The sequence below is a fragment of the Panthera leo genome, chromosome B4 (assembly GCF_018350215.1).
Source record: "Panthera leo isolate Ple1 chromosome B4, P.leo_Ple1_pat1.1, whole genome shotgun sequence".
NCBI lineage: Eukaryota > Metazoa > Chordata > Mammalia > Carnivora > Felidae > Panthera > Panthera leo.
The window spans coordinates 134,345,914-134,361,054 of NC_056685.1; the positions used below are offsets into that span (position 1 = coordinate 134,345,914).

Sequence of the window (15,141 nt, forward strand, 5' to 3'; positions counted from 1 at the left end):
CCCAAATGTTACTTTTCCAGCAAGGACATCCTTGACCACCATCCCTTATAAGATGCCACCTTCTTCCTCTGCTCAGCTTCCCTTCATGGCACTTGCTCTGCCTGGCATTACATGTTCAGTGTTCAGTGCATTTATTATCTGACTCTCGCACTCGAAAGCACCTGCAGGCAGGGACTTGGGTTGCCCACTGCTGCATCGCCAGGCCTGGGGCTCTATCAATACTCCCTGAATGAAGGAGGCTGTAGGGGTGGGGAGCCCGCCCTCATTCAGGGCCCCGGCATCTCAGATCTGGAGCCATTGTGGCCGCACGTGAGTGGACAGACCCATGTGTCACCGGCTCAGGCTCTTCCTCATGCCGCCTGAGGGACACTCACTGACCTCTTGCCTCTCACCTCCCTCTCACTGTCCAGGAGCCCCCTGGTGAAGGCCGTCTTCCACACCTGCAGAGCCATGCACACTTCACTCTCCGGGAAGGCAGATGGGCAGCAAAGCTCCTTCTGCCACTGTGAGCGGGCCAGTGGCCACCTGTGGAGCAGCCTCAATGTTAGCGGGGCCACCTGCGACCTCACCCTCAATCATGTGAGTGGGGGCTGATCTGGCCCCCTACCAGGGGGATCTGAGGGGGAGGTGCTCAGCTGTGGTGGGTAGGAACACCCCTGCCCACTTGAGCTTGCCCGGCCTGTGGGGCTGTCCCAAAGACAAACCGGGCAAGCGGTGCCTTTCCCCAGACATAGCCTCTTGGCCCAGTTAGGCCCCTTTGGAGTCCTCAGGGCGAGCATGTTTCCACCTGTGCCTTTGCTGGGTTCCCCGAGTCCCGGGTCCTGCCGGTCCTCAGCTCTGCCAGCCCCAGGTGAACCAGAGACGGTCAGGGCTCTGCATCTGCTCCGGGCAGCTTGCACAAGTCCCGCAGACCACTGCAGGCCAGCCTTAGAAGGGGCCCCGAGCCGCGCGCACACACACCCCGAGCCGACTGACCGGCCTGGGCACCTCCGAGGCCAGGTGCCCGCCTCCTAGCGGGCAGCTGTGGTGCATTGTAGTTGCATTGCATGTTCTGGTGGTACCCGTGCAATGTTTCCACAGTGCATCACAGAGGCCTGCCTGGCCCTCGAGAGACTTCCTACCGTGCCTTGGTAGGGGGCGCTGCCGTCACTGTTGGATCCCAAGGCATGGCCGCCCGGGAGAGAGGACGGGCAGGGTGGGCACAGCTAAAAGCGAAGCACGGTCTGCACACTCAGCAGGAGTTGGGTTTCCCTCCATGAAGGGAGGGACGGGCTATGGCCCGGACGGTCAGACTCTGAGCCCCCCACTGGGGTTTGGTCCGAGGTAGCTAGGTTGGCACTTCTGGCTAGAGGTGGTGAGTATCAGTCCCAGATACTAGGGGGAGCCCGGAAGCATGCCAGCCCTACAGAATAAGCACTGTGCCAGAGGGGCCCAAGAGTAAAGGCCCACGGAGGAGCCACATAGTTTCAGCTGACTTTGGGAAACGAGAGAGAGGCTTCGCACTCTTGGGGCTGGGGTTCCTGGGCAGCAGTTCTGTGTGGGACAATGGGCCAAGGAGGAGACCCCGTGGAGCTTGGCATCTGTCAAAGGGCAGAATCCAGCCCCAGGCCGCTCCCGCCGCCCAAAGGTGCTCCCCCAGCGCTCACCTCTTAGAAATGCCAGGCTTGGGGCGCCTGAGTGGCTCAGTCGGTTAAGCGCCCGACTTCGGCTCGGGTCATGACCTCACGGTTCGTTGAGTTCGAACCCCTCCTCAGGTCTCTGTGCTGACAGCTCAGAGTCTGGAGCCTGCTTCCGATTCTGTGTCTCCCTCTCTCTGCCCCTCCCCCGCTTGACTCTGTCTATCTCTCTCTCAAAAAAATAAACATTACGACAAATGTTTTAAAAAAGCCAGGCTTGGTTTGAAGAGGGAGGCCATCACCAGCCAGAAAACAGTGTGGCGAAGGGACAAGACAACGAGCAGGCACGAGGCAGAGTCCAGGGTGGGTCCAGTGCCCTGGTGAAGGGACACGAAGAGGAATCTCCCGGGGGGAGTCCATCGGAACCTGTAGGGCCCCATGGGACCCCTCTCACAAGGAAGTCTGCTTTGTCCTCACTCTCACTGCCCCCGGTACTAATGGGAGCCGCGCAGGTGGCCCAGCCTCATGGGTGCCGTGCGGACAGTACGTGAGTCCCCCACTCGCACGCTGTGCGGCATCCGTGCCTGGTGGTGGCTGGCATTGACAGTGCTTCCAAAGGCCGGGTGTAGTAGGCACGCACGGTGCTCTCCTGTAACACGGTAGCCTTGTGGTGCCGTTTTGTGGATGAGGAAACGGAGGCTGAGAGAGGGTCAGTTGTGTGCCAGTTGGTGGCCAAACCGCAATTGATTTAGGTCAGTGGGCTAAACCCAAGTGTTCAACTGGTCTGTGGTCTCGCCTTCTTGGACTCCTGTCTCCCCAACCCCAGAGACCACTGGGGCCGAGCCTTGGCTGCCTTCTGTAGAAGTGAGCCTCCTCCTTCCCTTCCTCCATCTCCTGGCTATGCTGCCACTTCGGGTCCTTTGATCCTACTTGCAGGGCAGGGCTGCAGCCCAGTTGGGGCATGGGCCTGCCGTGAGGCCACCTCCTGTGAGGTGGGAGGAGCCTGTGCCTTCCTGTCAGGCCCACGAAGGTATTATTCCGGTGCCTGCTGCATGTCTCCTGCACAAGCTCCTGCCCTCTCTGGGCCTCACTTCTTCACCCACAGAATGGGAGAAACAGATCTTCCACCTGGGGTCATAGAAAGGATTAGATGCTGTGAGCCCGTTTGCCCTTCAGCTCTTCTCTTGCTGTCTGGGGAGCGTTTTCCAGGCTGCCCCTCTGAGACTCTCCACTTCCTCCCGGAGCTGCCGAGGGTTGGGCTTGGGAGGGCCTGATAACCGCTGGGATCTCTATCCCCGCGATAGGTCAGTCACCGGTCTCCTTCCTGTGGCTCATCCCCCAGGTGGTCCAGCTGCTGACCTGTGACCTGCTACTATCGCTGAGGACAGCGCTCTGGCAAAAGCAGGCAGGAGCCAGCCAGGCGCTGGGTGAGACGTACCACGCATCCGGTGCTGAACTGGCCGGCTTCCAGCGGGACCTGGGCAGCCTCCGCAGGCTGGCGCACAGCTTCCGCCCAGCATACCGCAAGGTGAGACCCGGCCGGCCGGCAGGGGAGGGCAGGTGGGGTTCTAGAAGCACCAGCACGGGGTTGCAGGGTTGGCCCTCAGAGGTCAGCCGGTCACCCCCGTGTCAAGCATGGGGGTAGCTGCATGTATCCCTTTCTTCTGCTTGTGTTAGTTGAGTAGCCGCTGTGCGCCCAGCCCTGCAGTGTGGCAAGCAGGCCGAGGGCCCACAGGCAGGGGCCCGCACTGACTGCACCTCACGTGTCAAATGCGGGGATGGGAAGGGCTCCTGGCCCTGGGAGGGGTGGGAAGGGCATGGAGAGAGCTCCACTCTTGATTTCCTGTTGTCAGAGCGACGGAATCTCCCTAGCACTTCATTTCATTCTTGTTCTGAGTCGCCGGGGGCTTTGGCTCTGCTGCCTGACTGCACACAATATCCCCGTGGCGATGGCCACAGAATCTGAGAAGTCTCCCAGGGCAGTTGTGTAATTGGGCTGATTGGACCCAAATAATTTTCTTGCTTGTTTTATTGTGATTGCTAATTAGAGTTATATACTCAACATGTTTTTGCCTGAATTATTTTCTAAAATTTCAAGTGAGAAGGCCATTAGTGTCCGTGAGGGGCGAAGGGCTCAGTGAGTCTGCCTTTTCCTTGGTCCCTCCCAGGGTCACATTGTGGCCACTGTTCACAGTGAACCAGGACAGACAGCGGGCAAAACATACATAATCACCACTGAACCTGCTCCACTGGGGAAAAGAGGAAGTGTACCCCAATGTTCAGGGCCCTCTGATCTGCTCAGGGCACAGCTGGCATCAGAGGCCTCCTCTTGAGACACCGTTTCCAACCTGCCTCTCCGCTGCCGAAACTCTTTAGTGGCTCCCCTGGCCCCACTGCCTTCCCCAGTGGCACTCGAGACCCTCCCCACAGATGGAGATAGGAAAGGGTATAAAGGAGCCTTGTGATTTAAGGAATTAGAGATCTAGGCCTTGCCCCCCACCCCCACCCCGTTCCCCAGTGACTCATATTTACAGAAGAGCCGCACTTCCCCTGGACACGTTCTGGCCTCTATTTCTTTCTGAAGAAACTGAAGGAAACAGGACCGAGCCTCCCTGGTGCCAGTCCAGCTAGCTGTTCCCCTCCTCTTGCCACCCTCCTCCCAGCCTCGCCTCTGCCTGTTTTCAAGCTGGACGCCACCCCCAAGGCCTGAGGCTGCACCCAGGCCACTTCTCTTCCAGCCCCCGGGGGGACGTCTGGGCTCTTTGTCTCCCGTAGAGGAGAGCGTCCTTGCCTGTTAATAGCTGGCCTGTGCTGTGCTCCCCATTCCTGCTGTTCCTCCAGGTGTCTGGCTTTTTCGGAGCTCAGAGTTAGGACGGAAGTTGCTTCCAAGGGGAGAGCGGGGCAGGGTAGTGCGGAGAGAAGGGCCACTGTTGGGTGGCCGACGAGATGCCTCCTAGAGAGGTATCCACTGGGGTACAGACAGGTGCGTCCCCCCTGCACCATCCCCAGGTGTTCCTGCACGAAGCCACTGTGCGCCTGATGGCGGGAGCCAGCCCCACCCGCACGCACCAGCTGCTGGAGCACAGTCTACGCCGCCGGACTGCCCAGAATACCAAGCACGGTGAGTCTTTCTGCGCCCCAGCTCCAGGCCTGGTGTGGACCCTGCCTGAGCAGGGGAGGGGAGGAGGGTCCCAGCCCGCCACTTACCCTTGGCAGAGCCCCGGTGGCTGTCCTCACCTGCGCTGTTCTCAGAGGTGGCGCGAGAATAGCAGTGGCCCGAGGCCGGTTCTCTGAGTTGCGGGGGAGGATCCATGACCACGCTGTGGGGCTGGGGTTTGGCGGGGTTGTGGATCCAGCCTCAGGAGTGAGGATGGGAGGGCTGGGGATTCTGGGAGGGCTGGGGATGCCGTCCCGGCCCCAGCACTGCCTCACTGGCTGGCTCTGAGTTTAAATAAACGAGTCCAGGGTGAGCCCTTGGAACAGCTCGGTGAGCGGCTCCTCCACGCGTCTCCTCATCGTTCCTGCAGGAGAGGTGGACGCCTGGCCCGGCCAGCGAGAGCGGGCCACCGCCATCCTGCTGGCCTGCCGCCACCTTCCCCTGTCCTTCCTCTCCTCCCCGGGCCAGCGGGCCGTGCTGCTGGCCGAGGCAGCCCGCACCCTGGAGAAGGCGGGCGACCGGCGCTCGTGCAACGACTGCCAGCAGATGATTGTCAAGTTGGGGGGCGGCACTGCCATCGCCGCCTCCTGACCCCTGGGTTCTGCCCACCTCAGCCCCTGCCTCCCGCCCCCCTCCTCCCTCTGTCTCTCAGTCTCTCTCCCTCCTCCCTGTCTCTCGATCTCTCTGCTCCCTCTGGGAGTTGTGGGATGAGCCTTGTCTTCTGAGCTGTTGCCTGCTGGGGCTCGTGGAGCACCTCAGCCCGGTAGGCCCCTGGGCAGAGCCCCAAAAGCTGCTGTAGACAGATGCACGTGGTCCAGGGCCCCATGGGTCTGAGAGAGGAAAGAGCAGGGCAGGAGTTGGGGAGTTTCCTGACTTAAAAGTGGCAGGGGGCTCCCAAGCTGCCTGGTCCCTGCCTCCAGCCCTCAGCCCTCCCCAGCTTTTCTCTCCTCCAGACACCACCCCCCCTTTCCTGCTTCCTTGTTTTTTATCAGGCTTTCCCTGTGGGGGACATAGGTCTCTGGGCACTAAAGCGCCTCACCCTTGGCACTGTGCCCAGCGTGCCCCTTTCCCCCTTTTTATACAGATGTTTTTATATCCGTGTGCTTGGGTTTGCCGTGATGCAGGGCTGAGTTGCTGTGGTATCTTTATTTCTCTCCTTGGGTCTGTGTCCCCTCCCCTGTGCCTGACAAAGCCAGTTCATTGTTTTCTCTTCATTACACAGGACAGCCAGGGTAGGAGGGAGGCCCAGCTCTGGGGAGGCAAGTGGGAGGCAGGGGGCAGGCCTGGGGTTGGATGAAATAATGTCGGCATTATTTTTTAATTTTTTAAAAAATAAATGGTATCTTATTTAATTGTCCTGTTCCTTCCCACTCCCCCGCCCCCTGGGATGCCAGCGCAAGCTCAGGGTAGGCCCAGGGGGCTGGGAGACATGAAGCCACCCATTGGGACTGGGGACCGGGGGCCTTCAGTGTGGGTTCTCAATTCCCTCCCACCCCAACTCCTACCTCCACAGTCTATTTTTATCCCGAATTCTTGACCTGAAAATAAGCCAGGGTGGCAGGGACCAACCCCCAGTCTCTCCCCAGTGACAATCCCCTTTTCGGGGTAAACACTAGGAATAAAGGCCCCTGCCTCGATGAGGGTCCTTGGAGGAAAAGTGGTCCCACTTTTCTGGATCCCCGGGCTTGGTGCCCAGCCCCTGAGGCCATTTCTCCCAGGACCTGAGGACTGCCTGAGACCTCAGAACCTTCCGGGAGGCTGAGAGGGGCTGCCTTCCCTCCCTTCCTGCCTGTGTTCCTCACCCCTCAGGCCAGTGGGGTAGAGAATGGGCGGGGGCTCCCCCCGATGCCGAGGACAGGCTAGAGTGGCTCAGCTTGGACCTTACCCACGTTCTTTCCCTGCTGCCCCTCCCCCCACACACTGTAAGTCGTGGCCCCTGCCCACCAGGCGAGCCAGCCCTTGTGTCATGTGTATATACCGTGCCTTTTCTCATTATCGTTTAGGGGTGGGAGGGGGTAGTTTTTTGCTGAAAGGGGGATACACCTATGGCTTCCTTGATATGGAATCGTTCACTGTGTCCTGGATGTAGGTTATTCAATAAACAGATTGGTACCACCCAGCATGAGGCGTGTGAGGGTCTGTCGTGTGACCGCCGTGGTGATTCAGCCAGGTGGCTGCAAGGCTTGGCCTCTGGTGGGTCGGGGACTGAGGACAGCCCCTCCTTCTCTGCTGAGAGGCTCCCGGAAGGTTTCATTTGGAAGGACCTTCCTCGACCATCCACCCGCTTCCTTACAACGCCGGCTGCTGGCGCGCACTCCTGGGCTGGAACAGAGTCGGGGATAAAAGGGCAGCCAGAGGTGCCGCTTGGGTCAGAGGCCACTGTATCCAGGACACAGCTGGCCACTCACAGCAGCGGCTGTTTCAGATTTGGGGTGCCAAGCCCATGCGTGTTCACCCCTCAGAGAGAAATCTGTCCGCTACTGGCTGTATCCCCATCCCCCCTGAGGGCTCACTGCCCACAAGTCACATCCAGGTCCAGCTCCTGTACCCAGCTGGTCGCCTGGGGCAGGACATCACCTCTGTCTGCCTCCTCTTCCACGTGTGCCCCACAGGGATGACAGTCCCTGCCTTTAAGTGCCCATAGACGTGTTGGCCAGTTTCAGTGACATGACACACACAAAGTTCCATGTACAGTTAAGTGCCTTATGAGGCTGGCGAGAGGCAAGACCACGAGGAGCAGCAGTGGGCTGGAAGCGGAGGAGTCTGGAGTGACCTGGGGATGAGCATGGAGCATGGAGAGCAAGGTCAGTGACCTGGCCTGGCTGAGAAGTCTTCTCCGAAGGGCAGTCCTGGGATGGAGATCTAGGGTCCTGGGGACTGCGAATGAGCAAGGGGTTGCACCCACCTCCCCCCAACAAAGCCCCGTCAAGGCCTGTGTCGCCAGGGTGGGTGGCCCTGAGTGGCCGATGACCCAGGAACCTGATCTTTCGAGTCTTGGCAGGCTCCATGACTCAGCACCCACCCCCCTTCCACCTCCCTCTACACAGCTGCCAGATAGGCCCCGGGGCACCGTACCCCCAGTTGAGGGTGTGAGGGCTCTCTCCCCTAACGCCACTGGGCCCTCACTGCAGGCAGGACCGTAGACTCTTGACCCTGTTCTGTCCTGGGGCTTCTGAGCCTTGGTTTCCTCAAAAGCCAGAAGAGCTAGTGAGGCGGGCCCTGTTACAGGTGAAGAGCTGGGGGTTGGGGGGCCTCAGGGCGGCCCCGCGCGGCAGGAGGAAGATCTGAGACCATGAACCTCCGGAGCGGAGCCCCTCCCTGCCGGCACACACGTTCATACCTTTCCTCTTCCCCACAGTGCCCTGCCTGCCGCTCATCAGGTTCACAGCGGCAGAGGACAGGAGTCCTAATCAGCTGGGTGACCTTGGCGAGTTACTTGGGTTTCAAAACCTCAATTTCCTCATCTGTAAAGCCACACACCCATAGGGCTTTTGCAAGGATTAAATAAAAGAAACAGCAATAGATGGTGGCCATTGTTATTAAAACAGTATATATATATATATATATATATATATATATATATCATGCCTAGGGCACACAGGAGGGAAACAGAGGCCCAACTGGGTGGCTTTTGTTGAGGTCACACAGTGAGGGACATAACCCAGACCTCAACCTCCCAACCATCCCTGGCACAAAGGAACTCGATGCACCCAGGCTGTTGGCAATGCCCTGAGCCACAGCCAGCTACCCAGAGCCCACCTGGCAGGAAGGGGGAGCTGGCAATGCAAGCCTGTGTGAGCACCCCGGTGGGGTCACTGCCAAGGCTCCGCGTCCAGCATCCCCATCCCCTTTCCCCCCTACAGCAGCTACTGGGAGGAGGCTCCCCCATCCTGAGCACCAGCTGTCCACTTGGCCCACTGCCCACACCCATTAGGGGGGTGGCCCTGGACCAAGCTGGCCAAGTGGCCTGCAAGCCAGGTGCCGGCTCAGGGCCAGACCGTGTCAGTGAGAATCAGCTAGGTTTAACCAACTCAAGATGTAGAGTGACTGGCCGGAAGGGGCTCACCTCCAGTAAGGGGCATGGACCCTCCAGGGGGCCTCAGGCTCCCCACAGCCCTCTCCCCTGTGCTCGGGAGCCTCCGGGTGGCTGGGGCCCAAGTGCTCCCTCCCCCATGGCTCCCACTGGTATGGACATTAAGCTTGGCATTCAGCCCTGACTACCCTCTCCAGCCACCTCTCCCTGGCTCCCAGGACACTTGCCCGCCAGCTCTCAGGAGCAGTCCTTTGCTCTTGCACACGCTGTGCCCTCTGCCCGTACCGCCGTCTGTCCAGTCAATGACCAATGCTTCCACCATCCGTGCCTCTCAGAGCCAAGCTGGGGCTCCTTTATTCTCAGGGATGGGAGCCACAGAAAAGGCTTTATATTTACACGAGGAACCCTGGCCCTAAGGCCCCAAGGACAGAACCACTGGCCTCACCCAGCGGGCCCCTTCTTAGCCCTGCAGGCTCCAAGGCCCCAGTCCAGTTTGGGCAGGCATGAGGGCAGGCACGGCCGGCGCCTCTCCTCCCCCACGGTATGGGCCCCGGGAACCGGCCCACGGCGGCCTCCAGGCAGATGAGGGCGCCCCGGAGATTGCGATGATTCGGGAGAACCAGCGGCTGTCTTCACACGGTGACCTCAGCTTTGCTGTTGGTGCTCAGGTGCCGGGGCCCGCGGCCTGCACTGCCGTAAAGTCCAGGGGGCTGCGGGCCGAAGGCCTCGGGCGGCTTCTCCACGCTGAACTGGCGCCGGGGCGCGTGGCCGGGCCGCCGGGGTGCGGGGGAGGCCTGAGCCGCCAGGTGGCCGCGGGGGGCGGGCCGGGCCAGGCGGCCGGCGATCCAGGCCTTGTAGTGGCCCGAAGGAGCAAGGCCGGCGGGGGGCGCGTAGCCCGGCGGGGCCCAGGGGCAGGCGTCGAGCAGCGCCGGCAAGTCCTCGCGGGGCCGCTGGGGCCGCGCCGGGACGGTCAGCGGGGCAGGTTCGGTCGCGGGGAACCGCTGGTAGAAGTCCGGCGGGGTGGCTTCTACGGGGATAGTGGGGACGAGCCAGGGGGCGAGGTCAGGGCCGGGGGGCGGGGTCCCAGCGGCCCCGGGGCGGGGCAGGGAGAAGCCACGCCTCAGGGGCGGGGCCTAGCCCTCTCTTGGGTGGGACAGGGAAAGTCAGGCCTCGCGGGCGGGACAGGCCCGGGACCCGCCTTGGGAGACGCGGGTTTTCACGCCCCGGGCTCGGTGGGGTACAGCCTGGTGGCCCGGCGAGGGTGCGCGACACGGCCGAGGCGCGGGAGCCGACTGGCTGCGTAGGCCCGATACAATATTTGGCTGGAGCGCTGACCCGCAAGGCTGGCAACTGTGGAACTCGAACCAGGACCCAAGCCTTGTCATCTAGGAGCTTGGATACCCGGGGCGCCCGGCGCTCCCGCACAGACCCAGCCACTCACCTGCGGCCTTGAGCGCGGCTGCCTTGAGGGTGGAGTACTTGGCGTAGTCCCTCTGCAGCGTCATGCTGCCGCCGTCCTGCAGCCTGGGGCCACGCAGGGGTCCTGGTGTCGCTGACCCCAGGGGCACGTTGTTGGGGCGTTTCTTGTCTGGAGCGGGGAGGGGGAAGAGGAGACCCGGCCTGCTGACAGGAGGACATTCTCCACCTGCACGACCACCTCTTCGCGGCCCCCTCCCCAGTGAGAACTTGGGGGATGGTTACTTGGACGGGACTGAGAGCCAAACCTAACCTGATGGCAGAATCGCCAACGCCTGGAAAAGGGCCTGGCTCAGAATAACGCGATTAATAGCAGCCAGCCCTGGGGCGCCTGGGTGGCTCAGTCGATTGAGCCTCCGACTTCAGCTCAGGTCATGATCTCACACCTCGTGAGTTCGAGCCCCGCATCGGGCTCTGTGCTGACGGCTGGGAGCCTGGAGCCTGCTTCGGATCCTGTGTCTCCCTCTCTCTCTGCCCCTGACCTGCTCACAGTCTGTCTCTGTCTCTCTCAAAAATAAATAAACATTTAAAAATTAAAAAAAAAAAAAAATAGCAGCCAGCCCTGAGTGGGTGCTAGCCTGATGGATGACTCCTCAGCATGTTCAGCTTGGGCCAGGCATCGGGTCCCAGGACCTGCTTCTCAGGAGATGGAGTTAACGTTCTGAAAATTAGAACCCATACAGGGGAGGGGAGCGGGATTGCTGCCTCACCGGCTAGAGCCCAAGAGGGAAGCTCCAGCCTGGAGGAAAAGGCCCACAGGCGTCCACAGGCTGGTGCGAAGCTGACCCCGGGGCACTGAGCCAAGGCCTAGAACCACAGCCTGATTCCAGATCCCTGAATCTGGAAGCTTCCTCACAGAGTCCCCTTGACCGGAAGCTGCTGGACACCTCAGAGGGTCTCCCTCCACCAAGGGGAGCTGACCGGCTTGCCCAGCCCCGACTCACACGCCTGCAGAGGCAGGCAGCTCGTTCCAATTGTGAAAGAGCTAAGAGCCTCTTACCCCTCAACACACCCCTTCCTCTGCTCCCAGGCCTGTGCTGTGGATCGACATATGCTGGCCCACCAGCTTGCACACCTGTGTTCTTGGGGGAGCCCCTGGGGAGGCCATCCCCCATCTGCACCTGGACACAGCTACCCAGAGGTGGGCCCAGAGGTGGAGGCAGCGGCTCCTGGGGGTCCGGCTGCTTCAGAAGTTCTGTCAGTGTCCTGTGGGGGAAGAGTGATGAGAGGCAGTCCCCCCAACCTCCTGCTTCCCCACTGGCCAGGCCTTGGCCTACCCAAGGCCAGCCCTCCCACCACTGTCACCCTTTCAACCCATCTGGCCCCCCTTCTTCCCTGTGATTGTTCTCACACATCTAGTCTCCACTGTCAGGCATGACCTGTGGCCCCAACACATGGCCACTTCCAGAGCAGGTGAGGAAACTCTAATGGGGTCACATGTCACCAGGGCTACCTTGTTTTCCAAAGACTCCCCCGCTCCCAGAGTCCATTCTCCAAGACACTCCGAGTGGAGCCTCCTCTCCCAACGAAAGCTCTTCAAGTGCATCAGCCTCCTGGACTTTGCTTGCACTGCTCCCTGGGCCAACAATCTTTTCCTCCATCTCGTTCTGCAAAACTCCTACTTATTCTTCAAACCCCACCGGAATCCCTCCTCTTCCAGGAAGCCTTCCTGATCTGCTTAACCTAATTCCCTTCCTGCAGCAGGGGCTTCTGCCGAGTCCCCGGGACAAAGCTGTCACACAGGCACGGAGGGGAGAACAGACGTAAGGGGAGGGAGGAGCCAGGAGAGCCCAGGGTGGAAGCCTAGCGCCAAAGACTATGTGACCTTGGGCAGCCACCTGCCTGGTACCAGGACACCCAGCCCCACCCAGCTGTGACAGCGTCTGACTGAGCCTTCCCTGCAGACAGCCAGACACAGCCTTCAGGCCAGCTGCCTTTGGTGCCCAGAATCCACGATTTTCTTCTGGCTCACTCTGACCTTCCCACCTCGGCGGGGCGGGGTGGGGGAGACCGAGGTGCTGAGGACTCAAATGGCTGATTCATGAAGAAGCACACGAGAGGTGCGACACCTAGGGTAGGTACTGTTTGGCTGAAAGCCTCCTGTCCTGCCCACTCCTCAGCTGCCCACCCGTGTGGCCTCATCTCTGTGCAAGCCCACACCTGCCAGCTCTCCCAAACACCTGAGTAATTTTCATGCTTCTGGGCCTTTCTCTAGGGACAGACTCCAACTCCCTTCTAAGCCCTCTGAGCTGGAGGGGCGCTGACCGTCGACCTCAACACGGCAGAATTAAGGGTGAGACTTGGGGAGAGGGCGGGGGTTCAGCACATGCCCACACATGAGCTCAAGTTGGGCTTCAGGTCTCCCCAGAGGAGAAAAAAGAGGGCATATGGGAGCTGAAGCCCAGAGAGAGGAAGGGACTGGCCTAGGCCACACAGCACATCGGGAGTGGGCCAGCTCTTCCTAAAGCATCACCAGACCTGCTTCACTGTCCCCTGTGGATGAAGTGGGTTCTAGGTGGACACATCAGCTAGACTGCCCAAGCCACCGCTCTACACCGCCACGGCCCTCAGCTCCTGCTGCCCTGTTGTAATCAAGGACATGCCCTGTCTTCTCCTCCTGGCCCTGCATGAGGGACTCCAAACTCAGGGCCTGCCCCCGTAGCATCCAGAAGCCAGGATGAGAGCCTCCACATCGCCGGAGGCAGCACAGTAGCTGAGGCCAGCACCCCCCAGCTCTGCCCTACAGCTGTCTAGTAGGGGGTGGGCTAGGTGGTCTGGGAGACAGAGGTGCTGCGGAGTGCCTAGGAAGCCCTCATCCCCTGCCCCTCAAGTCTATGAGGTGGGAAGCACCCAGGCCTGGGGGCTTCTATTGTCACCTCTAAATACCAGCCTGTCTCGTATCCAAAAGGAGCCCAGATCTGGGTAGGTGAGGCGGGCACAGGCCCCAAGACATGGGGGTGGCTGGGGGGATGTGAGTGTGTGAGTGTGTGGGTGTCGGTGAGAGTTTCAGGGTGAGGACACAGAATCCCAGAGTCCCCATTCTAGCTGAGAAAGGGAACCCGGGTCCTATAGACCCCCGCTTCACACAAAGCTCAGACTCAGCCAGCACCCGTCCTGGCCTCAGCGGCAACAAATCTGTGTCCCCCACGTTTCAGGCCTCTTTCTACACAGGGAGAGACCCTGACGCTTGCTGGGGGGGGGGGGGGGGGGGGGGGGGGTTGGGGGTGGTTACTGAGTAGCGCAGATTGGAGAGGCCTTCTCCCCAGGGAAAGAAGGTCAGGCCTGAGTCACAGCTATGGGGGTGGGGATGGGGGTGGGGATGGGAGGGAAGTGGAAGGAGAGGCGAAAAAGTGGAGAAAGAAGCAAGAGGAGGGAGACCCAAGAGAGCTACAGAAAATGCCCCATCCTTCCCTTTCCTACTCTGGGGACCTATGCTATGGCCCCCACCTGGTACTAGTGGGACTCAGGCCCCAGACCCCCTTTCTTGGGTGCGGTTTTTGTGTGCCTTCTGTCCGGGGCGACCAGTCCAGAGGAGGAGGGAGCCGCGGGAGAGGGCGGCTCCGCACCCAGCTCCCTCCGGAAGGTCAAGGGGAGACGGTATCAGCTGTCTCCCTCCACGAAGTGGGGGGGGGGGAGGGTAGGGGGCGGCGGATGGGGGGAGAATAACAGACCTGGAGACTGAGAGCGGAAGTAAAAACCAGGAGGAGGGTGCCGCTGAGAGGACCAGAATTTACAGACGGGCGGGAAGGATGAAGGCTGGCGAGGGGGCGCCCACCCTTCGGGAAGGACGGTCCAGGAGGGGCGGGCGGGGCCCCGGGCCCCGGCTGGCGCGCGCTCACCTGGTGACGGTGCGCCGCGCGCGCGGGCTGTGCGCCCTCTCCAGGCCCAGGCGCGCCCCGATGCCGGCCAGCACGAGCAGCGCGGCGACGCCGCACACCGCGTAGACGGCCGTGTGGCTGCGCTCGCGGCCCGGGTCCCGGGGCGCGGCGGCGTCGCGGGCACGCGCGGGTGGCCGGCCCGTCTGCACCCAGGCCGGCGTGTCGTAGTTGGAGCAGCGGCTCTGGTCCAGGCGCCGGGGTCCGTCGTGGCAGCAGAAGCGGTAGCCGCACGTGCCGCAGCAGAAGCTGTAGGCGCCCGAGCTGCAGTTGAAGGGCGGGTCCCACTGGCCCATCACGTCGTAGTAGCCCCGGCAGCGGTCGCCCCCGGCCGGGGCCGCCGTGCCGGGCGCCGCGGGCTCCTGCGCCTCGGGGGCGCCCGCGCGGCCCGACGGCGGCCGCGCCAGCAGCAGCGCCAGCCCGAGCGCGAGCCGGAGCCCCGGCCGGCCGCCGCCGCGCAGCCCCCGCGCCCCGGCCCGCTCCATCGGGCCCGCGCCTTCGGCTACAGCGCCCGGCCCATGGCGGCGCGCCGCGGCTCCCTCCCGCCGGGCCTCCGGGCCAGCTCCTCCGCGCCCTCAGGGGCCGCGCTGGCCCCGCCGCCCGGGCGCTGGCTCCGCCGGGCGCCTCCCCGGCCGTCACCTTCCTCCTCGGACCCCGGAGCCGGGCGGGCTGGGCCGGGAGCTCGCCGGGCCGCACCTCCAGTGGGCGCGTCCTCCGCCGACACTCACTTCGGACCCGAGCCGGCAGTCCTCGCCCCGGGCCGCCCCCCGGGCCGGGCAGCGAGTCCTCCCTCGCCCGCGCGCGGCCCCCGGCCTCTCCCGCGCCTGGCGGGTGTGCGTGGCCCGGGCCCGGCGGGGGCGGCGGGCCGCCCGACTCCGCTGCCTTCCCGCCGCCCGCTCCGCGCTGCCCGCGCTCTGGCTGCGGCTCGGGCTCCGCGCGGGCTCGGGCGGGCGGGCGGGGGAGGGAGGGAGCGAGGGAAGGAGG

At 62.3% G+C, this 15,141-nt stretch overlaps 2 protein-coding genes across 3 annotated transcripts in view; one reads left to right on the forward strand and one right to left on the reverse strand.

The window, feature by feature from the left end:
* The window catches only part of SREBF2 (sterol regulatory element binding transcription factor 2), a 58,201-nt gene extending 51,308 nt beyond the window's left edge, over nucleotides 1–6,893 (forward strand). The window contains 4 exon segments of the mRNA XM_042947970.1: nucleotides 411–579; nucleotides 2,959–3,144; nucleotides 4,626–4,737; nucleotides 5,144–6,893. Coding sequence (XP_042803904.1) covers nucleotides 411–579; nucleotides 2,959–3,144; nucleotides 4,626–4,737; nucleotides 5,144–5,364 — 688 coding nt within the window. The 3' untranslated portion in view covers nucleotides 5,365–6,893.
* Nucleotides 6,894–9,127: 2,234 nt separating this feature from the next.
* On the reverse strand, nucleotides 9,128–14,642 carry SHISA8 (shisa family member 8). Of its 2 annotated transcripts, none has more exons than XM_042944676.1 (4): nucleotides 14,122–14,642; nucleotides 11,358–11,488; nucleotides 10,248–10,394; nucleotides 9,128–9,833 (listed from the first exon to the last, which is right to left on the reverse strand). In XM_042944676.1, exons 1-4 carry the CDS (start codon nucleotides 14,640–14,642, stop codon nucleotides 9,439–9,441), a joined length of 1,194 nt encoding a protein of 397 aa, XP_042800610.1. In that variant the 3' UTR covers nucleotides 9,128–9,438. The 2 variants fall into 2 exon arrangements, with proteins under 2 accessions (XP_042800610.1, XP_042800609.1); XM_042944675.1 differs by having other exon boundaries at nucleotides 11,283–11,488.
* Nucleotides 14,643–15,141: the final 499 nt, after the last annotated feature.

What these genes read in the sequence shown, in the direction of transcription:
- SHISA8 (XM_042944675.1), bottom strand. Translation starts at nt 14,642, where the DNA reads ATGGAGCGGGCCGGGGCGCGGGGGCTGCGCGGCGGCGGCCGGCCGGGG. An exon ending in AGGAAGGGGTGTGTTGAGGG is followed by an intron (nt 10,395 to 11,282) that starts GTAAGAGGCTCT and finishes TCCCCGCTCCAG; the next exon opens with ACAAGAAACGCCCCAACAAC. An exon ending in AGCCGCGCTCAAGGCCGCAG is followed by an intron (nt 9,834 to 10,247) that starts GTGAGTGGCTGG and finishes CTATCCCCGTAG; the next exon opens with AAGCCACCCCGCCGGACTTC.